The sequence below is a fragment of the Clinocottus analis genome, unplaced genomic scaffold, assembly GCF_023055335.1.
Source record: "Clinocottus analis isolate CAN_PGR_092001 unplaced genomic scaffold, fCliAna1.0.p SCAF_6, whole genome shotgun sequence".
In the NCBI taxonomy this organism is placed as follows: domain Eukaryota; kingdom Metazoa; phylum Chordata; class Actinopteri; order Perciformes; family Cottidae; genus Clinocottus; species Clinocottus analis.
In genome coordinates this window covers 20,075,576-20,103,145 of record NW_027176218.1, presented here as the reverse complement: position 1 = coordinate 20,103,145, position 27,570 = coordinate 20,075,576, and the positions used below count along the sequence as shown (strand labels likewise).

General features: G+C 43.4%; 2 protein-coding genes across 3 annotated transcripts in view; one reads left to right on the top strand and one right to left on the bottom strand.

Moving 5' to 3' along the window:
- Positions 1-13,865, top strand: part of necab2 (N-terminal EF-hand calcium binding protein 2) — a 100,079-nt gene extending 86,214 nt beyond the window's left edge. For both annotated transcript variants that reach the window (XM_068603589.1, XM_068603588.1), the window contains 4 exons: positions 1,788-1,900; positions 6,173-6,250; positions 7,566-7,657; positions 9,062-13,865. In XM_068603589.1, coding sequence (XP_068459690.1) covers positions 1,788-1,900; positions 6,173-6,250; positions 7,566-7,657; positions 9,062-9,090 — 312 coding nt within the window. In that variant the 3' untranslated portion in view covers positions 9,091-13,865. The remainder of the gene's footprint in view (positions 1-1,787; positions 1,901-6,172; positions 6,251-7,565; positions 7,658-9,061) is intronic.
- A 2,826-nt stretch (positions 13,866-16,691) lies between these two features.
- Positions 16,692-27,082, bottom strand: slc38a8a (solute carrier family 38 member 8a). The gene is made up of 10 exons (XM_068603271.1): positions 26,804-27,082; positions 24,415-24,613; positions 24,153-24,309; positions 23,314-23,418; positions 20,493-20,550; positions 18,377-18,491; positions 18,074-18,221; positions 17,592-17,794; positions 17,456-17,507; positions 16,692-17,034 (listed from the first exon to the last, which is right to left on the bottom strand). Exons 1-10 carry the CDS (start codon positions 27,080-27,082, stop codon positions 16,932-16,934), a joined length of 1,419 nt encoding a protein of 472 aa, XP_068459372.1. The 3' UTR covers positions 16,692-16,931.
- Positions 27,083-27,570: the final 488 nt, after the last annotated feature.

The window sequence follows — 27,570 nt, the reverse complement described above, 5'->3', positions numbered from 1 at the left end:
AGGAAAGAATTGGACACCAACGACATACATATTCATATAAATGTGTATGTAACGGACTGAGATTATCCGAGGATAGATATTTCAACACGCCGCATGTGTATGTGTGAATGTGTATTAGTGGAGTCTCAGTGAGACACTGCTGGAGTTATCTAGGTCAGAACAGAACTGCATTTTTAATTGTACTGTATTGAGCTGTATACAGTAACGATGGAACATAAAAAGCTGAAAAAAAGCAGCTAATCTTGTTTTATGAAAACCAATGCAGCTGCACGCCTTTGGATCTTCTTCTTGTTATGAATTACATTCATACAAATAATTGCAAACGATCCTCCCGGCTGTGACTGCACAGCACCACGACAACACACACGCAGATACACACACCTTTCACACACTGAAGCTTCTGTCACTTTATGGGTCACTGCGAAATGAGCGACCGTGCTTTACACAAAGGTAAGATCTGTCCTTTATTTCTTCTCAGGCAGAAAAACGCAAAGGTCACTGGAGATATTAGAGTTACATCATACGCGTCTTAGACCAGTGGCTCCCTGGGCAGTGTCCATCAGAGCATTCATACAGTCTGTCCGCGATTTTGATCATTTCTGCTTTTTCCCACAAAAGAATTCAGCAACAGAGAAATGTATCCGTAGGGGGATGCACAATACTTACACCACAGATGAATAAAAGATTGTCAGTTGTATCACAAAGACCCTGATAGCTGCAGATGCTATCATGAAGCTGCTGTGGTTTCTAGATAACAGAAAGGAATCTTCACACCGTGGCGGATAGCAAAATGCTAACGATAGCGGCTAATATTTACCAATCTTCCCAATCCAAATATCACCACACACAAAGTGCAGCTGAAGCGAGCGGGCGAAGGCGACTGTGGCTCAGTGGTGAGCAGGGTCGTCCTTCAATCAGAGGATCGACGGTTCGATCCCAGGCTCCGCTAGTCCATGTCGATGTGTCCTTGAGCATGACGCTTAACCCTAAATTGCTCCCGCAGCTGTGCCCACGGTGCGTGAATGGTTGATGATAGTAATGTGGCACCTTGCATGGTAGCTCCTCTCGTGAACGGGTGAATGATGTCATGCAGCGGCGGAGAACTAGAAAAGCGCCGTACAAGTACGGGTCCACTTACTATTGTCCTTAGTTTTGTAAAGAATTGGACGAAATGGAATTTTGAGCTGATAAGGACACAACATAAAATATTCACACGAGGGAACGACAATGTGACTTCATCTCATGCTTGACATTTTAACATACATGTGAATGTCCGCTCTTGTTCGATAAGTCCACTGATCATTTGGTCCTCGTCTATTAAGGTTTCTCTTGTCGATTAGTCCATTTTCTTCATGTTTTTCTTCATGCTGAGTGACCTACTTAAGAAACGCAGAAGACACAATATTTAAAGTGCAGGTTTTGCATGATTATTTGTGGAGGAAGTCAGTTTTACAGATCTGTTGAAGAACTCATGGAAACTGATTCGTCGAGAAAATGTGAAAGAGTGTTGGTCGACTCAGGATGTCTGTGGTCGAGGTCAGCCCAAACACGCACCATACAAACATGGGGAGTTTGTTTCTATGAGGCAGATTCGAATGGTTCTTTCATGGTAGTTTGTATTTACCAAGTTTCACAAATTCCTATGGGTAAGATGTGAAATAGGTCAAGTAAACCTCACATTCAGCAAGCGTGTATTTATATTTGTCTGCTTGTAACAAACACAACTGCTGACACTTGCATAAATCCTCATCGCCAGGCTGACTTCTCCTCTCTCTCTTCCTCTGCAGTCCTTGCTGCTGATTCGTCAGGAGATGGTGGTTTCCCAGAAGAAGCTCGGCGACTTTTGTGAGGCTCTGAAGCAATACCTGAAGAACGTCTCCACTCAGAGAGACTGCTTTCAGTAAGTCTCCCTGCTGCTCCACATTCTCACAGCTGCTGCTGCTGCCGAGTGCAGCGCCATAATCCTAATCATTTTGAATATTTAATGTGCTCCGTTTTCAGTGTCAGGACCTCGCTGTTTTTCTGACTTTATCAAGAACTACCCCAAATATTCCCTCGTCTGTTCTTTGATGTTCTCACGCACGCTCAACCCTGCGTGCTTTGCGTGTGTGCTTCATCGTCGCCTTTCCAAAATCTGAGAAAGAAGTGCTTTCACTCCCGAGTGGTTTTGGATCAGTGAGCCACTAATATCATACCGCATACCCAATGCGTATCATATTGCATCTTTAATATAGTCTGATATACACATATTGTAGATATACATATTGTATTATACATTTCCTTCGCCTACAACTCTGAGCTTCAGGGTGCCGAGAAATCTAATATCCAGAGAGATTTCTCCAAATCCCAGACTCAATATCATGTATGCATAGTCCAGAGATATATTCTGCACATGCCTTTGGCAAGACTCCCAAGTTGTGGCTCTCCTGCAACTCTTCTGTTTGTGTTGCAGTTCATCCCTCCAGTTACTGCAGTCTCTACTTTGGGATTAGAAGTCTGCTGATAAGTAAGGTTGGAAGACTCCATATCACACAGAATGCATAGTGGAGGTGTGCAATACTGTCAGGGTAATGTTTTACAACATTGTGGAGGTAATCTGGGTGCAGACTCACTCACTCACCTACTCATGTACTCACGGACACACAGGGATGACTTGGAAACAAGATGAATTGTCCTTAAGGGGGGAAGTCAGAGTCCAGACCTCGTTTTAGTGGAGAATTCCAGACGGGACTTAAAAGAATACGTCTGTTTTCTCTCAATCCCCCATGCAACCTGAGAGAGAGAGAGAGAGAGAGAGAGAGAGAGAGAGAGAGAGAGAGAGAGAGAGAGAGAGAGAGAGAGAGAGAGAGAGAGAGAGCAGTTTTCCACAGTTGAAATAGGGGAAATCTTACAGAATCCACAAAAACTAAATGCTGTAAATGCTGCCAAAGGTGCCTCAACTAAAGGACCTCCCAACAGGACAGTGCCAGCATATCTTGGAATAAGAATAGCCGTGGACAGGGGGAGGAGTGTGTGTGTAGGGGGGGATGAAGTCATCTGGATGAAGGGTATTAATAACAGGTGATGTGTGAAGATAAAGTCTTGACAGAGTCTTTGGCGCTTGGACTCTACAGGGGGATGCGTCTGCCCAGAGCAGCAGCAAGATAACCCCCATAGACCCTGTGGAGTCCAGAGGGACTGGTGGTGAATGATGATGATGATGATGAAGAGGCTGATAGAATGATTAGTTGATGAAGCTGATGAATAAGCGAAGACCGAGCGGAGATGGGGACACGAACGTATTAACTGGCGAGAGAGACGATCACAACGACACAGTCAGAGAGGAACAACTGTACCAACAAGCCAAACGTTTGAGAGGAAGAAACCCTGAAATCCTTTATTGTAATAGTGCGACATTACAAAGGAAAATCCAGTGTCACAAATTCATTTGGATACTTTTTACAATCAATAACGTTGGCGACCATTCGTTTTCAAACACCATTTTGTGTAATTTACCTCCCCTCCTCCCAAAAAAAAAAGAATTTCAAGGATTTTCAAGGTCTGGTTCCTCGCAGATAAAAAAAAGTAGTTAGTAACACTCTCAGTCACACCCACTTCACACTCTGCTCCAGCGGGAGAAACACTGCTCCGAGAACAGCTGAGGTCAATAAACAGCACACACGGGTGGAAGAAGCCTTCGGATGAAACACTGGCGGTATTCTGGGGACGCTGTTTGGTTTCAGCATTATCTTTTCCCCTGGCTCGTTGGAACATTCGTTTCTCTCTTACTGTGTCACCAAATGTGATTACATGCGCGCACTTGATCATATCCTCCAGCGGAGCTCACACACTTCAAGTTATTTCTATTAAAGGCATTTATCCAGATAGCAGCAGCCTGTCCCCCAGGGCCTGATGACTTTAATATATATATATATATATATATATATATATATATATATATATATATATATATATATATATATATATATATATATATATATATATATATATGTATGTTGCTGTGATACATGTTGTTAGTCATCATAGTCATCTGTCACTGATGAATAGAAACATGTCTCCATGAACAGAGCATTTTGTGTTTAATATTAGATAGATTAAAAAGAAGTACATTGAAATATGATCAATAATCACATGCTTAAAATGAAAATGTATGTTTAACAATAATTTGTGAAGCTATCATGAGTCTTTCTAATGAAATGTTATTTCATCTTTTTGTTATTTTTGTAGAAAGAAGAGTTTCACTGAAGCTAGGATTTGTGTTACATGTGTTGAAATTATCATTACATTCAGAAAGCAATCAATAACTAAAATGATCTGCCAAAAAAAAAAAAAGAATGAAGTTATTTTAATTTATGGCTCAGCTCCACTTTCCAAACATTGTCAGATAGAATGGACACAACTCTTTTCAGAAACAGAGTCGTTTCAGGATCCATTCAGATCCATTTTCCTGCCGCCAGGAGGTTCTGATGTTCAAAGGATGATGTGGGTCCGTTTGCGTCATGAAAGTTGCGTAACTCTGTGCAGCCAAAGACCAGAATGGCTTCACAGGCGAGCGCCACACGAGTAGAAAAGCTAAAAGGCTTCTGCTTTGTTGTTGAGTCGGAGAGGCCGATCTTCTGGGTCAACAACATACAATACTGAGACTTTTTAATGAACCTAACTGAACATATTATTTGTCTTTTTTTCATGGCATACTATACTATGACTTTTATTTGTATATACTATATAAGTACTTTTTGTAAACTGTGTTGACCATACTATACTGTGACTACGACTTTGTATACTCAGACATTTTTAAGTTACTTTGAGCTTTTTTATGGCAGATTTATGCTTTTTTAAACTTTGTTTTGCAGGCTTTACTTTGACTGTAAACCATAAAGTGTACTGGAGTAAACTACAGTGTGTAGTAAGTCATTGAAAGCCATGTGTTGACACAATACACTACAGTGCTGTCACTGCTGCAAATAAAGTGAGTAATAGTCTGGAATGGACTTCATAATCCTCGTACATGACAGAAATATTACTTTGATAAGATATTTAATGCTTTCACCGGAGAGACTCTGGAATTATTTCCCACTAAACCTGAGACCTGAACTCGTCCCAGACTTTAAAATGTTTTTCTCGCAATATTTTTGGAGTACTTGCACAATGACAACTGGAATGTAAATTGGATTTGTGATGAGAGGTCGCCGGAGCAGCCTTTTATGCAAATGTGTAATTTCATGCCGAAACAAGTACCAAAATGGCAGCGCTCCATCTGCTCTGCATAACCACAACCTCAGCTGCTCCACTCCTCTCACTGGGATGGCAAATGACTGCTATTCGCTTTTACTGGCACTGAATCAGAAGCCTTTGGGTTTTGTCAACAACAACAAAACTCTCAGGACGTTGCCGCACAATGATTCATCTTCAGCGGTCCACGGGAATCTTGTATCAACTATTTAGACAGATGTCGAGACCGTAAACATTAGAACAAAGAGACGACAGTTAAGTGGACACATAATCAACAAAACAAAATGAGTGAGTCGGGGAATGTTAAAGCGAATCAATATCTATATATTAAGAATGGATTAAATGGCAATGTGCGATGGGGAAAGGGCCGCGCGTGGTGACGAACGACGGACATTTACAGCGAGACGCATCGACGCTGGACCAGAGGCCATACGGAGCCCTCGTTCATTGTAGCGCCACGTGGCCTCGAATGGGCCTCAGGGAATTGACCAATCACATGCAACTACCGGGTCACACATGGTTCCACTAGATTATTAGAGTTTCTTTTTTTGAAATGGGATTCAATCTTCAGGCCCTCGTCGTTGTGTTGTGTGCTGTGTTGTGTGATCAATTTTGTGCGGGATGAGGAAACAATTCACCATCTCTTTCGCCCGAAACACAAACTATTATTGTGTGAAGGTTTTAACTTCAACACCTGCCATGACACATCTTGTGTCCTGGCATCCTCCATGTTTCTTCTCTTGCACTCCGTCTGCACCTACTCCACCTCTTTGCATCTTTCGCTCACCATCAACCAACTGTTGATGTACCTGCATCTCTTCTTTCTGCCCCCGTGCCCTCTCCTCCTTGATCCACTTGTCATATCTCTCATTTCCTCACGCGTCACCTTTCACTCCACTTCTCATCCACTCATTGCCGTTCTCCTCTGTCTCTGCTCCAGTGTGACTGCTGTGCGTCTGCCGGACGGTTTATCCTTCGTCGTCTACGAGTTCTGGGATGGAGAGGAGGAGTGGAAGAGGTGAGTTTTCAATCCCATGTAAGATTTACCCCCCGGTGAGCGATTTTCATATACAACTGTAAATCATAGGTTGTTTTATGACTGCTGTGTTCGGATGTTTTGAACACCGTAAGTGATATACACGTGAAATATATGGTTTGGTAAATGAGAACATTCAAATAGCATTCAAATAGCCCAAATGGGCCCCAATGAGTCCTGACCTGAATGACCTCTGTACTAAACCCTCTGTAACTTTGTTCTGCTTCACTTATCAAAGTCAACCTTTGACGTGTTGTGATATAATGTGGGTTAGAGTTGGACCTCACAGCTGCATCATTTCAAAGAAATAATCATCCTGAACGTGCTTTTCTTCCAGGCGCACCTGAAACCTTTTTGTCATCATCATTTAGACTGATATTTACACATCTGAACCAAATCTCACATGTGGAGCCTTTTATTACTCCAATAGCCTCAGTGGTTGCAGATACACACCCTTTTTAATTTGGGGAAGCAATTTTCAAGCAGAGGCCTAAAAATAGGTTGGCGTTAGCGTTTTTCGATTTCATGCAACAAGCTTGTGAAAGAAACAATAAAAAAACGTTGAAGTAGCAGTCTTGCTGTGACGCTAAAACTGAGAGGAATCAACAGGCAGAGTGATACATCTGTAAATGTTGAGACGTTTGGCCCATTGCTGCAAACATTTTAATTCCTAATGCACCTTAAAAGTATTAAACACCATTACTGAGTGCGGACATTCATTTTGTTTCTGGAAGTGCCCGCTCGTCAGCATTCTGGCTCCTTGGAAGTTTTTTTTTCCTCTTTTCTTTTCGTGCTGAGCTCGCCGTTTCTCCCTGCCATCGGATCCCATTGATTGGTGATGGACAAATAAAGAGAGCACTCAGTTGGCTTCCATTACTGTCATGTGCCGGTTGGAGAGAAGAATTCCTCCACCCTCATTTAATTAGCGTTCTCCAGCCATTCGCTCGCCCCAGAGTTGCTGAAGCACTTGAGTTGCGTCAGGTCATCATGATTAAGTGATGGTGCTGGTGCTGGGTACGGGGAGAGGCTGCTGATGTAGCTGCCTGCTGATCGGAGTTTCTGCTCCACTGCTCTCAGCATCCAACTGTCATAAATATTTCAACTCTTACAGTAAAGGCTGACGGCCGTGCTAAGCGGTTCAAGGCCATGTGTGCTTGCGGGCATTTACGAGTGGCCATGCAGATGCGTTCGCCCGTACACATGCATATTGTGCGAGTAGCTGCTGTGTGTGTGTGTGTGTGTGTGTGTGTGTGTGTGTGTCCGCGCGCTGGCTCTCACCCTCCTTTTCTCATTCCAGGCACCTCCAGTCGGCCCCCAACAAAGCCTTTCAGCATGTGAAGGTGGACACACTGTGCCAGCCGGAGGCCATGTCCTCTGTCGCCGTGCCAGGTCAGTGGAGAAATACTACAGAGTCAAAACAGAAGCACGAATTCTGTATTTTATGATCAGTCAAAGGAGCAGTCCGCTGACGTGAAACGCATTCAGTTCACCGGTCATGGTGGAGGATAAAAGGGGAGTGAAACCAGTTGCATCAGGAGTGTGTAAGTGGAGGATTCAGTGTACTTTAGAGAGTGATATCTCCGGCAGCAGGTTCATCGCACCGCTCACTCAAACAAACGGCTCAGTCGAGCTCAGAGGATTTGTGGTTCTTATTTTATTTCCACACAGAGTAGAACAATAATTAAACTGTACAGTAATACAGCGGTGAGAAACAAATTCACCCTCAGGGGTCGAAGGACTCATGGAACAAAACAAGCAATTAGAAACAGACGTCGACCTGCTGATGAAATCTTTTCAGGGTTTGTGTCTGATCAAATTGGTTCAGGAACATACTCACGACAAAATCAGTGATAAGAGAATATAATATTCAATATTTAGTATTAATCCCACACTATTTCTATCAGTCTAATAAAAAAGAACAGAGTTGTTTATATTGAGTGATAACCATCTGAGGGTTCTGCTATAATCGCTTTGGCAGAGTGAATCATATTCATGATGAATCCTGCGTTTCATAAACTCCCAATTTTTGGAGATGTGAGATGTGAACCATTAATAAATGAATGGTTTAGTTGGTAAATTATCAGAAAAATATTGTTAACAGAGCGCAAGATGGCTTCTCAAAATAGTTCTTTCTGTCGTACCAACTGTCCAAACCCGAAGGTATTCAATATAATAAAGATAAAAAGCTGAGACGATCAGCAAATCCTCACATATGATAAGCTGAAAACCGGGAATCTTTGGCATGTGGCGGGCTTTTTTCTCTTGCGAAATGACTTTAATTGATAACCATTAAAGATTTCAGCACTTGAATGAAAAACAATAAAACAGGAAATGATGTAAAAACTTCAGAACAGAGCTGCATGACAGCTCTCCTCATAATCCTGGGAAATGTATGAGCGTTCAGGCCGTCAGGCTGCCTGCGTGATTACTTGGCGCTTTAAGGCATTCGTAACAACTGAAGCAGCCTGGCACCGTTCACGCCGCCCGACACTGGCACGCATCCACGCATAAGCTGCCGGTGACTTGAGGTGACGCCTGGCAGACTGTCGCTTGCACTTTAAATTTTTTATCGTCGAACTAATTTTTTCCGTCCGTCTCGCCTCGTCCTGGCCTCCGCTCCATCACTCTGACTTCTTTCGTTCTTTCTTTCTTTCTCCGACTCGTCAAATTCCCCCTCATCTCGGTTTCCTCTCGCTCCCTCGGGCGCCTCCCTGTCTGCACTCCCCCTCTGGGCCTCGTTTTCGTTCTCTCTCACCTCTGTCTAACTTGTCATCCCTGTCTCTCCGTTTGCAGCCGCCTGGTGCAGCGTGAACCGGGACTGAGCATGAAGATATTCAAGTACACGCTATGATTCCTGGGCACGACTCCAGGACACGACTCCTGGACACTCCCCTCTTCCTCCTCAAACTACCCCTCCATCCCTAAAAACCTTCCCCCTCCCTCCCCCCTGCGTTTCACCCCCTTTTTCCTCATTCCTCTTTCAACCCTCACATTCCTCAACTCTTTTTGTAAGTACATGTTTACACAGTGCAAATGAATGGCGTCAACTGCGGTGAAAATTGAACAAACAGTGCATTTTACAGTGTGAGATTAATCATTTTGCTGGCTCAAGATATTGGATTATGTAACGTTCATGTTTCAAGTAGCTGTGAGCCACTGTAAAGTGGAGTTTTTCATGTAGCAAGGACCCTGGCGTTGAGTTTTTCCATGTAGCAGTGACTGTTTTGGGGTAGAGCATTTTGGAATGTGGCTTTTTTTTCACTCCTGTCAGGGTTGACAAGAGGTAGCGCATCTAGTTAGCCGTTATTTCCTAGTAGCTGCTCATTCCACTTTTGCTCCCATACAGCGTTCTCATGACGACATTTTGGATCTCACATTATTCTCACATCAGCCATTGTGTTGAGTAAATGAGGACCGTCTACACACCTCGTTGCCAAATTAGCTCCCAATCTCAAGAAAACTGAAGACTTGAGTTTACTTGAAGGTTAGCTAACTCCCTGGCTAGCTGGCTGTCAAACTTACTTTCCTGAGTCTCGAAGTACAAGTGCTAGCCAGAGCTAGCAACCAACTGTATTATCGCAAATTGACATTGCCCAGTAATTTGATAAAACATTCATACATACAATATCCACACATAATGTTCATTTGATAGTTCCCCAATAATACTTGAAGCATTGTTATAATCTGGCTGTCCCAGACAACCCCTTTTGTGCAGAACCTTGTCTTAAAAAGGAAAAAGGACTTTTTGGAAATGAGAATGACAAATATGAGGAAGGCGATCGTAACACATCTGACATGTTAAATGCATTTCATAACAAATAAAGAACATTTTCCATCTCAAAAAGAGAATCCTCATTGATCTGCTTAGCCAGAGAACCAGGGTTACAATCGTAACTTCAGATTTGAAACGCTTACTAATCAATGTGAAATTGTTGCGTTTCCTCACATCAGGTAGGCCACATTCATGTACAATGGCTGCTGTGGGAATAATGTCGGTTATGGTAGGAATTTATAATCGTGTGTAAACACAGCACATGTTTTTAATGAGCAACAGAACTCAAAACCCAAATCTCTGTGAAGCCACGTTTCATGATTAATCCCAGCATGAGATGGTGAAATCACCCGGCCACCGCGAGAGGTCGGTTCAGTACGCTGAAAGATGTAAGTCTTCACAAATATTTGGGTAAGTAGATGATTCTGATCGACGGACGCGGAGAGGAAACGAAGACTTGGTTATTTGTTCACATTTCCTCCGCGTAGCTTTTATTCCATGAATCTTTGGGGTTGACCCTGTGAGCAGGGTCACGGAGGCGGTGAGATGAATAGATCGTTTCGCTGTCAAGGGATAATTTGTGACTTAGACCAGAGTCTGCTGCTACCTTGAGACAGAAGAGACTACGTAGAGAGATAAGGGCAGCGCCTCAATGTTCTCCATGCAGCTAAAGTTTTGCTTTATTTCTGTTTGTGTATTCTGTGTCTGAATTGGCGGTGGGTAGCTTATATTAGCTGTGTGAGTCGAGTAGAGATTGTACATATGACAATGTGGTTCTATTAGGATTATATTTGTATTTATGGACATCTTTTAGTGCTATGGTGCAACGTTTTCCTCAGTAGAGGTGGCAGCGTCTCTGTCGGCGCTGCGGCTTCTTGTAACGGTTTGTTTCAATCCGAATACCGACCATCAGAAACTTAAACCCATCTGAATGACATTGAATACGAAGCCTTAAACATCACAACATGGTAGAGGAACTGTTAATGGTTTTTAAAAGGTGACTTTTTTGGGGGGAGGGGGGATGATGTAAACTCCCAAGAAGCAGGGAAACGCCCACTCGCGGTCTTTCCTTGTGGACCTCTCGGCATCACATTACACAACACCAGTGTTGTGTTGCTGAAACAAAAGGGTTTCTCCAATTCTTTAGATCTCTGTACATCGAAAAAATGTCTGGAGAAACAACTTTGCTTAGCATACTTTGTAGCTGATAGATTTACCGCCTCAGCATCAATAACTCTAACACACAATGATCATGTATATTGTCACTATCACCTCCCAACAATCGGAGACAAAGGTTCTCAATACCTATGACTCAACCGGAGGTCATTACAGAAACATGTGGGCCGTCACAAGCAGATGCTGGATGGGTCTAATCGGCTGGGTCTGGTATCTCAAACAATCAGAAAAAGACCAAAGTCTGAAAATGATAACATTGTTTTACTTTTCACAGTACAACAGAAGGTCAATCTTGGACTCCTGCGCATGCTGCTCACATTTGCCTCGGCTTCTTTCCTCAAACCAAATAAATGCAAGTAGATTGAAACCTCTGTATCAAATCGTGTGATCACAAACTAGCCAAATTAGCTTCACGTCTTTCCTTCAGCCCAATTGATGCTGGAAAACACTTTAGAAGAACTGTAATTGGGTAACCATAACAGAGTCGGTCAAATTATTTTGCCACTTTTTTTGTGTCCGTCCATTCCCGCGCTCTTGACTCAACAGCATCTGTTGTGATCGGCCTTGACCTTTGGTACAAATCTCACCCGAAATCAACCACTTACCCGGGGATGACCCTAAGGTCTTATTCAGGTCAAAATGTCTTGACTCAATCCCCCAGACGCCTCACCTTACCTTACCCCCACTCACACCACTATGAGCCCACCACTGTAATACAATCAGACTCTCACTCAGAAAGCACAATGTAAAAACGAGTGAATATTGTGACTTGAAGATACAGTATATTAGAAGTTCTTGAGTATGATGAGAGTATTTGAAGATATATAGTGTTACTGTTTTATCTGGTTAAAGATGTGTTGATAAATCACTTTTTCTTTATAGCTATCCTTTCAAAGGTGCCATCTTGCCATCCCACCTCACTGTTGAATCTATTTTCTCTATTTTCACATGTGAATGACAGCCAGCCTGTCATCTGCCAATACTGTGGTAGCAGTGAGTGGGGATCCAGCTACACGGATACCAATATTGATCTAGCGCCGCTCTGGGCTGCATTGAGCAGGGCAGGACCGTGTGGAATGTGGAAGTGTTGAATATTATTACATATACTGTAACAGAAATAGGTATGACAGTAGGCTTATAGAACAGGCATGCAGATGCGTTGCTGCTTTATCTGTGAAATGTTTCTACTAATCTCTCAGTGTCTGCATCAAAGGCACCCTGTGGAGTTTTCGACCACTGTTAAGCGCCGTAGAGCAACGTTTTACTGATTTGCTTGAACGGGTGCAGGCCACACAGGCCGATTCGCTGATCAACAGGAGAGAGCAGTAACGTGCTAAAGAACTGTTGCAATGCACCAAGAAAATGGAAAGCAAAGGCTGCTGGCAAACATGGATGTTAATAATGTGATTTAAAAAAATTAACAATAACGGCTTTGCTACTGTTTTGTGAGAAGGAGAATGCATTCAACTCCTTTGACCTTTAAGGAATCACGCAATAGAGCTGTAATGTCACTGAGCACCCGACGAGCTGCAGTTTAGGGTCCAGTGAAAACAAAACTCACACGCTTTTTAAAAAAAAAGAAAAGTAAAAGGACTTGTACTGTATAGAGCTTTTCTAGTCCCACAATCACTCGAAGCGCTTTAACGCAACACGTCATTTCCCCACTCACACACTGATGACGGGGTTATGCCATGCGAGGTGCCACCTGCCCATCAGGACTAAACGCATTCAGGTACCGATAGCACATCCTTTGGAGCCTTTAGCAGCAATTTCTGGGTAAAGTGTCGGGGATGAAATGGCTGATCCTCTGATTGAAGGACAACCCGCTCTACCTCTAACGCCCCCACACAGCATCACTCACCACTTCAGTCAGTTGCTAAACCGAAGAAAAAAACAAGAAACGCCTAAACTATGTCATTACTTCAAACAATCAATGGACCGCTATCCCACCCTTGATCTAGTATAGAGAATCAATAATGACAGATTTTATCTTGCATAACATCCCATCATAGGTCCTTGATTATTGTTCTGCAGAATGCAGCAGCAGCAGAAACCATATCTCCCTTTATGGCTCCCTAGAGAGTTCACTTTATGATTCTTGAAGTTATTTCCAAAGTCGTCTGTGGCTTTGGCTCGGTCATAATTTCGGGTCTTTTTAACCACTTTAAATCTGCACCAAGGCCACTCAGGTTTGGGAGGTTGTTTTATTTCTTCTTTTTTTAGCACGTGTGAGGTATTTAAATGAGTACTCATTTTGTCAAAGTTGCTCGCCTCAGATTTACAGGCGAAACATATTTTTGCTCCCATTTATTACAGATTACACAACAGCACATTCTCACATATTAAAGATCGGAGTAATAAACGCTTTCCCTTTAATCCCTTAAATCAGGTCTGCAGCAGGTTTAAATTAAACCTCAGATTCCTACGCTGATTACAATCTCAGTTTCCGCGGATGCAGCCTTTAAGAGATTTAAGAGACGACGTGACTTTGTTCCAGCTAACAGGTTTAAACTCGTCCTGAACCTCAAACTGCAGCTCAGACAACCACAGCAGTGAGGGACGCCGAATGTAAACCGGACTTTGGTTTGTGTCCAAGAAAACTCCACAGGGCACCTTTAATCTTACACTTCTTAAAAAAGAAAAAAAGAATATATATATATATATATATATATATATATATATATATATATATATATATATAACTACTTGCACTCCTGTGCCAAATCCTTGTTTGCGTTGCAGAAGGAACTGCTGTATTCTGAATAAAAACATAAAGCCATATTGCATGGATTGATGTTTACATGTCAGTGACTTACTATACTGATAGCCATAGTTTTACAGTACTCGAGTGCTCAGCTGAATGCAGCCCACACGCTCTAATCGAGGGTTTCTTTCCTGTACATCGTGCCCAGCTTGGTTGGGTTTGTGTATATGAGGTAGATAGCGAGTGACCCGTCAGAAATGCCAATACTGTTTCCTATTGATACATTCCTGGATGTCCCTCAGACTGTGCAACCTGTTCTTTTCTATCCTCCTACTCCCCCAGTGCAACCTGTGCTTCGTCAGACAAGGGAAGAGTTATGCCGTTGAGATGTAGCGTAAACGGGCGTCCGATTGAATGTACCCTGGCAACGTGAACAGATGACACCGCGGAGCACATGCGCGGTGGGGGCGGGCCTTCCTGTGAGCGGCAGCTGCAGTTTGCTGAGGCTGCTGGGAAGCTGGTGAACAGGAGGCGTGTCACCAGGTTTACCTCATGATAACAAGCCAATCAGGAATTTGCCGAGCAGATCAAGGCCATAACTCTTCCCTTCTGTGGCCGTGTTCTTTTTCTATCCTTCAACTGAGTGCATGTCAACTGAATGTCCAGTAACTTCTTTGCTGTAGTATTAGGGCCATGCTACTCTTCAATGGGTTTTGTGCATTTCTTACCTTCTTTCTTTTCTAGTATTCCTATGAAGGAGACAGAGACTAAAATCTATTATATAATATATATAAATATATATATATATATATGACTAGAAAAGTGGCATTTAAGAATGAACATTCACTTTTATGGCAACGTTTAATGAAATATTAATTCTTAATGTATGTTTCAGTAAAAACAGCTTTCTCTTAAGTGTAGAGACTTAATGCAGGGATGCAATTATTATATTTGGTCTTTAAGGAATTATCTTGTTGAAATTCTAGATGATGTAGAGTGATGCAATTCAATAAAACTATAAAACTGAAAACGGTGGCTTTTGATTTGTTAACCCAGCGATTCACATGGTTTCATGCATGAAAGGCTTCCTGCAGATCTGAGATCAGTCCCTCCTCCCAGGAGCAACGAGGGTCCGGGTGCCCGCTGGTGTGGAAAAGACAATAAAAGATTCACTATTGTTTCAGATTGAGCTTTGTCAGCTTGGCTTATCTTTGTATTGGATGGGTTATTTTTGACTAAATCAATACATTGTACATTGATTTTTAGGACAATCCTACTCATTGTGCCTTTAAGTACAAAAGTATTATCAGCAAAATGTAAATTTTATCAAAAGAAAAAAGTACTTTTTGAAGGCGTCGTAGATATATTATTGCTGATTTATTATGACATGAGCAGCTATTCAATTTCACAGCTGGTTTCCACCACTTAATCAAATGAGTTGGGAATGTCAGTGAGACACACACGTCTCTAATAGACCTTAAAGAAGTTTTAATCTATTTAATAATGTCATTTTGATCTTTTTTTTTTTTTTAAACATGCGATATTCAGAAAACAGCTTTCCAGAAAATTGTGAAATACCAAGTGTTTCAGGGCAACACATCCAGTAAGATATCTGGTTTTATGAGACAGTGAACGAAGGTTTTCATAGAAAAAGTATTTTATTCAAATTACCTTTTCATTAACTTCAAATTCCCTGTTAACGTGACTACTTTGATATTTGATTTTTTTAATGAACAATCAAAAGACATAACATGACTTATGCACACACTTGCACACAAATACACAAAGACATCAAGAAATCCTCCTTGCCTCGTTTGTTGTGGCAACCATCCAAGTCTTACCGAGACATTAAGTCCCGCCCACAGTTTGCAACATGTGTAATAGCAAAAACATGCAGTGTTATGTGCCCAAAGCTTTAGCGAACCACAGGAGGGTTCACAGCCCCTCGATTGTTCTCCCCCTCCGGTGTATGAAGCCGTCTCTCTGTGGCTTGACAGGAGACACCAGCAGGAGTCTTGGAAATATTCCCAAACAGACCTCCTCCATCTCATAATCTAGTGTTAACCGGCTTACTGCATCATGTTTGACACGCTTTCAATTTCATAAAGAAACAAACGCGTCTTCAACGCCATGCCCACCATGAGTTCTGTAAGTCGCGTTGGATGAAAGCGTCAGCTAAATGACATGTAATGTAATGTAATGAGTTGGAGCTCCTTATCTGACCAACCGACTGGATGTGGAAACGTTTTTGTGATGCAGGTGTATGAAGGCAAATTAACGTCATAAGTAGAGCGCGCAAATGAGCTTCACGCGAGCGCGCAAATCAGTTTGGCGCGTAATTTACTTAGACGAGTGCTTTAACATCACTCGGCGAGCAAAAGTCACTCTCGTGTGGGCAAAAGTTACTCTGGTGACGCTTTAAACTGTCCTCGCGTGTCTGTTTTGCTCTCCCTCTCGCCACTTTTGCGTGCGCAAGAGCTACTTTTGCTCGCGGATTGATGTAAAAGCGCTCTGCGACTGTTAGATTTGCGCGCTCGCGTGGAGCTCATTTGCGCTCTCTATTTATGACATTAATTTGCCTTCATACAGGCGGGTCTAATGCCGACATGCTCAAATAAATGTGACAGGAGATCGACTGCGATATAAAAAAAACTGCAGAAATATGCGAGGACGTCAATCAGATCGTGTCAGTGTGGCAGGAGGCCGGCGGCGCTCGACCTCAGGTTCAGCCAGGAACAATTATCCCACATGAAAGCGGCACACCTTGACCATGAAGGAGGGAGGATTTTTATTGTTACTGGGTTTAGTCCATCGTGGTAAAGGCCAAAAGTTGCACGTTATAAAATGAGCCACTTGAGAGTTCAGGGATTTGTGTCCATTTTCCAAGTCCACAGGGGCCATAGTTCCCCATGGGCTCTTTAGAGGGAGACGAAAGGGGGTTGTGATCTGGTCACCACCGTCTGTGTCACCATCCTCCTCCCCTCTCGGATCAGCGAGGGAGGAGGAACGGGTCAGATCTTTCCGAGGACCTGCATCACGGCGGTGGTGGTGCTCTGGCCGAAGATGAAAGCGCCGCAGAGCAGAGTCACCGCTCCCCACACCGTGAGGACGGCTCTGGAGAGGAGCAGGCACAGTGACAAATGGAAGAACAACATGTAATAACTGAAGAAAATGTTGCAAGAAACTCTCAAATTAAGGCAAGTTGGCCCCCATTATATGAATTGTGAAAAGAGCTGCTAGCAGTTCCTGTTGCCAAGAATGTACAACCCCCACTTTGATACCGAACAACATTAAAAGTTGACTCTTTTTCAATGATTCTGCTTCACCTCTCTATTTGTTAATGTGGTTGACAGTGATTGACACAAGCGGACCAAAAACACATTGACTCAGCATCTAGAAGAACAAACACCACAACCAGCGCAAAAAAACGTTTCTTAGCTTATTTCATTACATTCCCTGTTTCCCAATAAATATCTTGGCTCTTCACGCAGACGTGCATTTACAACACATTAAAACAAAAGGAGTTGGTTCTCACCTGGTTTTACAGGAGACTGGCTCCGACTGCATAGCGAACATCAAACAGAGCCCTGTCCAAAAGCACATGACGGGGTTGTAAGGGATGGCGGGGGCCGCAGCAGTAAGAGGCTATGACTCGGTCGCCGGAGCGTTACCTGGGAAGATGAAGATGAAGAAGGCGCTGATCCCTCCGATGACACTGATGACCTTGCTGATGTCCGGCACGTACGTGGCGATGAGCAGCGTCGCCGTTACCCACAGCACCGTCAGCACGTAGCGGCTGCGGCTCTCAAACCCCGCCGTCACCGCGCCGCCACGCCGCCGCCGCCAGCTCAGCAAGGGGTCCTGGATCACTGATCTGGTGGGAAGGAGCGTGTGTGTGTGTGTGTGTGTGTGTGTTTTTGATCAAGCAGCTGAAACATAGTCCTCTAATCACATTGGAACCAGCGCAGAGATTTAAGGACCTTAGAGGTTCTGTTTACGACTCCATTTATTTGAAATAAACCTTTTCGTACAGGAAACTTTTCTCCAAACCTTCTTTCAACGTTCCTATTTAAAGTGGAAAAGGTCTCTTTTATAAAAAATGTCAACTGGGGTAGAGAGAGCGATCGAAATTCACCACGGCCGTGTGCCTGACCTGCCCAGCAGCAGGATGATGGGATAGATGGTGATGATGGAGATGCCGAACAGCAGCCGGGCGATGAGCATCAGAATGTCATCGCCGGTGTACGACATCAGAATGTCGGGCTTCACGTCCTTCCCAAATGTCAGGTACCCATAAGCCCCTGCAACACAGGAAGGCGGAACCTCAGCGTGGTCTAATTGGCCTTAAACACGGATTTCCCCTCCGGATGCTTCCTCCGGTGCGGAAGAAAGAAAATGAGGTGCATTACGATCGTGTAACAAGTGGGTTCAGAGGTTCAGTGGGAGCTCGTCCGACCTGTGAGCGAGTAGATGACGAGACAGAAGATCATGGAGACCACGGAGATGAAGACCCAGTGAGAGAGCCGCTGGTTCTCCATGCTGCTGTAGATGGTGATGGACGCCTCGTGGCACTGGAATGAAACACAGGGGGATTAAAAAGGCAATCTCCGTTTAGTTGGAGTTAATCTCTAGGAACGTATATATAGAAAAGTATGATTATAAAATATGAATGCTGAATCTGTTGGCAAAGGGACAAGATTTAGGTTTGGGAGGTAGAAATGCAAGATCAGCTGCCGGCTGAGACCGACGAGATGTGTTCAAATGTGATGTCGTAAAATTACAATTTTGGAGGGAAACTTGAATAAATCCATGTTTATGATGGGAATGCTTCACACCAAACTAAAACGTTATACCAGAACAGAAATTATGACCTGTTCAACTTCCTAAAAAATGTTCTCAGCCTTCTGTATTATAGATAAACAACTACTAATGCTAGATGTTTTCTTTTTGATCAAAATACAATAAATCATTTCTTAATCATTAAAGTGTGTCTTTGTATGCAAATATTAACTCTAGATGACAATGACAAAGTAATACGCTAACATTTCTGTTGTTTGAGTGTACTCTAACTTTGGGATGGTTCAAATCAGTGGTTACAAAGTAAAGTCCGTCTGGAGACTTGTTGTCACTGTTAAGTTCTTAGAAAGATGGTTGTAATCAGCTGGTCAGAAGATCTAAAACATTGTAATCGTCTCTGACCGGTTGTAGAGTGAGTCGTAACGTTTGAGCGTGCGGTCTGTATTGTATAGATTCAACACCGCTGCTTCAAGTGTTTGCGTCGCCATCCCATCCCTGAAGCTGTAAGAGGGGAAACACTGGATCTGTTATCCGGGTATCTGCCGGCTCCACCGGAACGTCGCCCCCGAGAGGCTGAACCGACCGGTAGTCGCCGGCTTCCGAGATTTGGTGGGATTAAACTCCCGAGACTAGAAACGGATCCCCGGCGGATCAAAACGGAGACGAGCTGCTGGTCGCACAGATTGTGTGGCTCTCGAACAGCCAAGCTGAGGTTTCCCTCATCCGCCTGCAGCTCACGGGGCAAGGTGAGGATCCAGAAGTCTTATGATGTGTGATCTCTCTGCCGGTGTGATGAACCGAGATGAGATAGGGAATTAAATGAAGGCTGTGGGCCCGATGGGGTGAGTTAAACAATCCCAGAGGTCAGCGTACAGAGTCTTGTACCCACTTGATCCCAGCTGCCATCGCCTGGTTTTAAATCCCTCTTCCCCTTTCCTGTCTCCTCCTCCTCCTCCCCCTCTTCCTCCTCCGTTCCTCTCAGGATCTCATCAGCTCTCTTTTCAATCCTTTGCGGCGCAATCACTCACCCCGAGGAAAGCGTGTCTCCGTGTGTGTGCGTTTGTGCGACGGGACATGCATCAGTCCGCTTTGTGCTATCTCCCCCTTTTATTAGACCCTGCCAGCGTCCGTCAGGGAGTTACCATGGCAACTTGGGGAAGTTACACATCAGTCCGTCTTACTTTAGATCGACAGAATGAACGCTTAGTGTGGACCCTCGCCGGCTAGCAAATAGGAAAAGCGCGCTCTCTGGGATCCTGCGGAGCGCAGAGGCCCTCAGCCTGCTGACCTTTACGACACACACACACACACACACACACACACACACACACACACACACAGAAAGTCCAGCTCCCCAGGTTTATTGAAAAAAAACAACACTATTTTACTTCAATATCTGCCATTTGTCGAGGCTTTTTCTCAAACATCTGCCTGAACCCAACACAATGCTGCTCACTGCACTGAATCATTCCATATTAATATGTTTTAAAAAACATAAACAGGTTTTCTGTAATTTGGTTGAACCATATCGTTTCAAGTCAAACGACGACGAAGCTTTTCCGCTTCATTCCCTGCTGGGTAATCACTTTAAATGTAGTCACATGCATGTATGTGCCATCCTGCAGCCATGACTGCAGCAGCGCACTGGCGCATGAACCTTTTGCACACGCAGCTGCACACTCGCCGGCCTCCAGCCTCACCGCAGCATGCCGCTCCAAACACGTGTTAACCGGGTCTACGAGGGCTTTCACATGAAGACGAAGGTTGAAACTCACCTGGAAACCAAAGCAGATGGTCGGTATGACGCTGAACATGGAGGACCAGGAGCTGATCCTGCACACAGACGGAGGACACACATTTTAGTTTTCTTCCCCAGAGTTTACAAATGCCACGAGATGAAGCAGAATCCAGCTATTATTAGAGCAACGTTCATAATGCCGTGGCATTTAGAAAAACTTCACCGGAGAGTTCAGCTGTCAATCACGTTTATTTATGGCAGAGAAAAGACAACCTCAAAACCTAAAACTTGACTTTTTTTTTGGAGCTTTTTTTTTTTCTTTACACATAAATATAATATTACATATATGTGTCGGGATGAGGTTGACGGAAGTGGAGTTGTCTGTCACCGTAGTCTGAGTGGGGAGAACTGCGGCTGGTGGGGGTTAAAGACAGGTGGTGCCAGCAGGGGGCGGAGCCACGGGAAACTGTGCGGTTGAAGAAGAGGATAAGGTGTGTGTGTGTGTGTGTGTGTGTGTGTGTGTGTGTGTGTGTGTGTGTGTGTGTGTGTGTGTGTGTGTGTGTGTGTGAACCCTCAGGGACTCACTGACATCAGCTGCTAACTGCTTGTTAAGTGTGAGAGGCTGTGAGGGCCGGTGTGAATATGGAGGACAGCACTTTGCTGCAACATCACGTGACTTACATAAAAATTTTATTATTATTATTTTATTATCTTTATTCACTGATTTGAACGTCTTCCTCACGAGATTAAGTCATTTTAAATGATTTATTTCCTTTTTTTTCCAAAATGAAATATTTGATGAATGCAAAAAATTAGGGCTGGGCAGATAACAGCAATAACTATTTGATTTTGCGTTAGATGCATTTTTTTTGCATTGGGAGGGCTTATCGCTTTAAATCTCTCCATACGACGTAGTTCAGACCGAGCGTCTCACGGCTCTCCAAGTCCGGCCCGCGTCAGGTCAATCAAACATGAAAAAAATATATATATATATATATTTATATATATATATATATATATATATATATATATATATATATATATATATATATATATATATATATATATATTTATATATATATTTATATATATATATATATATATATATATATTTATATATATATATATATATATATATTTATATATATATATATATATATATTTATATATATATATATATATATATATATTTATATATATATATATATATATATTTATATATATATATATATTTATATATATATATATATATATTTATATATATATATATATATATATATATATATATATATATATATATATATATATATATATATATATAATAAATAAGATCCACGCTATGAACGCATAAGGGCGAAACTGCTTTTACTTTTTTTTTACGAAGGCGATTTATGTAGGTGCGCGCGCTTCAGTAGCCTCACCGACTGACGTGAAAGCGTGTATTGTTGTGTAGCTTCTGTTCTCAAGGTGCAGCGATGCTGCAAAGAGCCGCTTCACCTAAAAGAAAAGCGCTCACAGGCTACCTGCAGCCTCTGCGTTCAGTGCTCTTGTTCAAGACAACGCAGACTGGACCTTTCTCACTGAGGAAGAAGAACTGGACTGAACAACATGAAAAGCACTTATTGCTTTTGTATGAAGTGAATCAATTGCTGGTCTTTAACATCTTTAAGGTAAGCAACAGACTGAATGTGGACCAAAGAAGGAGTGGCTTGTCCCTCACAGGGACCCTTACTACTGAACAGCACCTGATCAAAAAAAAAAGAAAACAGATTTATAAACTATATATGTGTGTATGTTAACTTGCTGTTGCTCCAGAGTGCTGTTATAATGTTCTGATAACATCACTTTAAAATAAAAGCGTGCAATACACTAGTTTTACTTCATTATTAAATTTGGCGCATGATGCAATTAATCGCAGAAAAATAATGCGATTAATCAATTAATTTTTTTCAACTTTGCCGGCCCTAAAAAATATATATATATATATATATATATTCTGCTTGCATTCATTTAATTCATGTTTTCCTGTTCCATTTTTCGTTCATAATGTTGTAGTGTAAAGGTATTTTTAACGATTTTTAACTTCCATTGGGAACTGCGCGTTTAACCTCACGTTGCAATGCATTGTGGGTCATTCCCTCAGGCAAAGTCAGCATCCAATGGTGACTTTTGGAAAGGGTTCATGAAGGGCTCAAAATGTCTGCCAGAGAGCCCTCAGGCCCTCCACGATGTGACAATGTGACACCTCTAAACCCTCAAGGACTTCACGGGAGCGCGCCTCAAAATCTGTGAGTCCGTAAGAGTGGAGATTGGGATTGGGCCTGTGTGTGTGTGTGTGTGTGTGTGTGTGTGTGTGTGTGTGCGCGTGCGTGTGCGTGTGCTGTCCCGGGTGCTGTAAAGAAAAGGAGAGGCTTCACTTTGGGCCTATGTGTTGGCACAGGCTCCTGTCTATATATATTATTTTATAGACCTCCAGAGGAGCAAATTAGTTTTTATGGATTACCGCTATCATTTATCTGATGCGATTATTGCACATTTTGTGGCCTTTTTTTGTTTGCTGTCAATAAAAAAAAAGGTACTTGAAGTCCGACGTGATCGTTATGAAATAAATACTGTGAACAGGGAGATAACTTCTGTTGTACGAGACAGAAAACAAGCAAGTTGACTCCAGCATCGATAGTCCATCTCACTCCTGATGGACCCAATTAATCTGACATCTACTCTCTCGATTCATTTTGACTTCACGAGCTGTTTGTGACCAGTGGAGCAAAGGGATAGTTTGGAGTCTTGGATACCATCATTTGTGTTCCCCCCCCCCCCCCCCCCACACACACACACACACACACATAAAGACATACCCGTTGGTGTAGAGAGGCGAGATGTGAACCACAACAGAAGGCGTGGCGTGGTATTTGATGATGATGGCGATGGTCAGGTAGGTGGCAGCCAGAGTGCCGAGGCCACTGTGGGGAGGACGGAGGCAGAAGTCAGACAGCTGGACGACCAGCTGGAGAAGGTTGAAGACGAGAGGCGCACTCAGACATTGAGGTCAGAAGTGCAATACATGACTGGAAACTCAAGAAAAAAAATGGTGGGGGATATGGGAGTGGGAGTGGTTTCACTGCATCCGTGAGAAGGTCTTCGGACAGAGGACGCTGGATGTGTACACACCGCAAAGCCCTCTGTGGCAAACGTGGGATTTTGGGCTGTACAATATGAATTGAATAGAAATGTTACCACCTTTACCGCACTTCCCCATCAATTTTGCGATTTGTGTTGGGCTGCTCTTCAATAAAGATATGTTGTGTATAAATTCGACATTTTGAAATGTAAGTGGCACTCCAGAAAAGCTTCTCAAAAATATCCATGAAATATATGCATGAGATGACATTGTTATGCACTGCAGTGTTGGCGAAGAGGAGATTTTGAGCCAATGGTGGAGCACTACATAGAGAGGATAAGTGGTCAGCAAAGCTAGTAGCTACCAGAAATACTTTTTCTGAGTTTTATTAAACTTTTAATTATAGTTTGAGTGGTAGTTTGTTAGTGCTTTTTTATTGTATTATTTTATCCAAGCTTTTGGTCAAGAACAAGACAACAACTACTGGCCAGATTTGCCATCAGAGGTATAGTAATAATCTGATACTATAACAATAAATAGATGAAGCCATGGCCCCCCACATGTGACATGGGTCACCTGATGTATTTCTGAATGCTGATCTCTTTGGGGATGGACAGCGGCAGGATGAGGAAGAAGCAGAGCAGCACCAGCCCGAAGTGCTGGTCCGTGTAGAAGTGGTACGGCATCTCCGACGCCGGCAGATCCGTGATCCGCTCGTACAGGGAGCCGCACACTGATGGGAGCGGGGAGGTGGAGGGAGGGAGAATAAAGTTATTATTTCAAATCCCAACTATAAAGAAGGCCCTGCCTGCGCCTTCTCCGAACTCTCCCCACTCACACTTCTCCAGCTGGTCGTCCACGATCACGAGGAAGGCCACCGAGATCATGAAGAGGTTGAAGACGAAGCAGACCTCACACAGCTGACCGATGGCCGGCCCGCACAGCTGCTTCACCACCGCCTGGTAGGTGCACTGGCCACTGATGGACGACGAGTAGCCCAGGATGATCAGCCCACTGACCAGGAACACCAGGGAGACCTGAGGGGGGTGAAGGGAGGCGGAGACACAGATGAGCACGCATCCAGACCACCGAGCTCTGAACTCATGAGATTGTTGCACCTTTAATTACTCAGTTGGAACACAATATATCATGCAATAGAAAGATCTACACGTCCAGCGCTCATTCAGACACAACTTGACTCGGAAAAGTGTGTTTTTTGTTGTTTGGTCGGGAAAGAAAATACGTTTTTATCTTCTTCATTTACACTGTCTGGTCAAATCCTCTCATCTTTGTTTTAACACAAATACAACTGCTGGATGCCTGAGTGGATGAGTGCCATTTTCAGGCTGTAAAGCGGTCTGAAGAGCCAATCTGGCTTTTTGAGAATGAACCTGATGAGAAAAAATGTGACTGAGGAAAACTAATAAGTGCCCCAAAGGCCTCCCTATGGAGCCTGCAAGAGAGAGAGAGAGAGAGAGAGAGAGAGAGAGAGAGAGAGAGAGAGAGAGAGAGAGAGAGAGAGAGAGAGAGAGAGAGAGAGAGAGAGTTACTGAACTCCAGTGAGATGTGTTGAAATTGTTAAAGTAAAGTGTTTCTCCTGGTAGCAGGAAGACAAACACAACCCCCAGAGAGAAGGGAATAACCACTGGAGGGAGGGAAGGAGGGAAAGAGGAAAGGAGGGAGGGAGGAAGGGAAGGAGGGAGCATCCTTCAGGGTTGCAGATCCCTGTTTAACAGCTTTACGGTCTAAGTCTCCAACCTGGACCAACCATCATTTATGCAAACAGGGTCTGAGTAACTGAAAGGTGGAACAAAATGCATTAGATTGACGATGGAAGAGTGCAGAAGAGCAAGCCGGGACACAAATTAAACGCACACAAAAAAAAAAATCCATGATCCAATTACGCTCCAAAGTCGCTGCCAAGTGTCGATTCAGATATCGAGCACCACTGTAAGAAGAGCTGGCCGGATTCTGAAGTAAAAGTAGGAAAAGAAAACTCTTGAACCCATGTGACCTCGTTCTGCTCCAGCGACACCGCACAGGATGTTTTTTTATGTGGAGATTACAGGGGGAAAGCTCCTAAACAGTACATAATGAGCTGAACGGCAATTTTTAATCCAGCCATTAATTAAATATATTAAAGGGCTCTAATCTCAAGGAACTGGGCACCATCCCAGATTCAGACGGATTAACAGAGGGTCTCGTAGACAACAGCACATGACCCTGTTCGTAAATATTGTATTGATTATCGGTAATCTAGAGATTGCTTTTTTAAATTTTTATATATCATTAATTTAATATATTAAAACAAACCAATGTAATCTAGTTTCTTTATTTCAGGACGAGATGATTCACTCATTCAGTTCCACATTGAACGGGCCAAGGAGAGCGAAAGGTGGCAAAAGCAACAGCCTACAAATACACATGACCTCAAACCTGACACCACACAACGTCCAGTAAACACACAACGGCGCGTAGTTTGTGCAAAGTTTGCAATCGTTCAGATGCACTTAACGTAATATTTCTCAATCATCAAATGAATGGTGGAAAGGAATGACTTCAATACTTTTATTAAACTCTTGGACAGTTTGATCTTTAGAGTTTTACAAAAAAAAGAACAAGAGGAATGTTTGGTTGAGCTCCTCAGACTGAAGTGTGTGCCGGTTCCAGAGCAGATTTTCCATAATCCACATGAGAAATGGGATTTGTGTGAAGTCCTTTTTTTTACACAGACATAACGACGGATACTCAAGTTAAGTTTCTGGCTCAAAGTGATGGCCAAGCGAGGTGTGAAAGGGTTATGCACAATGAGTTCTGGCTTAGGCTGAAGACTACGCTATGCAAAGAGTTTTGAATCCCAGAAATGATGTTCGAAGTCGCAGAGGTGAGAGAAGAAGTGAGCAACATAAGAAAAGTTATCCGGATAAAGATGAAGTGATTCTTTTTGAGAAAAAAAAAGGTGTTGAGGTCAAGTGTGACACGTCAGATTGGAGACGTCACAATCTCCTGAATTGATCTCAGTAGACAAGATGCAGCTCCCCTACAACAAGCTTCCAATAAAATAAACGTATAAAAAGTTACCTTTTCCTTTTGTCTTTTAAAAAAAAAAAAAAGATAAATCACCTTCAAAAGCCGTTAAGCTGCATCAACTTTTGACATCCCCTGCCGGAAAATCTAGCAGCGCAGTGAACTACATCATCATCTTTTCATCGCATCAAAATGCCCACCAGCTCGACGGTGACGGCGCTGCGGACGCCCCCGGCTCTCTCGAAGGCCCAGGGGAAGTTGAGGAGGCCGGCGCCCAGGGCGGACTTCAGCATGATGAAGATGGCCCCCAGGGAGCCGAGCCGGGGCCCGGCGGCCACGTCCAGCGGCGGCTTGGCCGAGGAGGCTGAAGCCAGCAGGCTGATGCTCTCTCTGGCCAACTCCTCCATGCTTCGACCGGCGGGGAGCTCGCGCTGGGACAAACTGACGCGCACACGCGCACGCTCACGAGCTGCATACATACGTCCGTCCGTCCGCACGTGCGGCCGGTCAGCTCGCGGCCACTCCTCGGAGGGTCGCGAGCTGATCAAAGGTGAGCCGGCTGGGAGAGGGGAGGGGCGGGGTGGACCCCGATAGAGAGCTGCTGCTCTTGCTGCCTTCACGTGCGGCTCGGATATTTGAACGAGCCTCTCAAAGAGAGCGAGAACCCCCCAGGGGATTTTTATATGACATTTGAATACATCATTGTGAACAACAATGTCACAGTGAGGCGCAGTGGCGTAATAATGGCGCAACCTCTGTGAATCTTCTGTCTATGAAAAGGCTTCAACTTCACCAGGAATCACAAAGCAACTCGTGTCTTAACAAAATGTACAATGGTGACATTTCCAGCTCAAGGGGTTCACAAGTTAGTCATGATGACATTTTGTATTATTTGGCACATTTTTTTCAATCAACTCACAATATATTTCATTTATTTGTACATAACATACACTTTTATATTGTATGT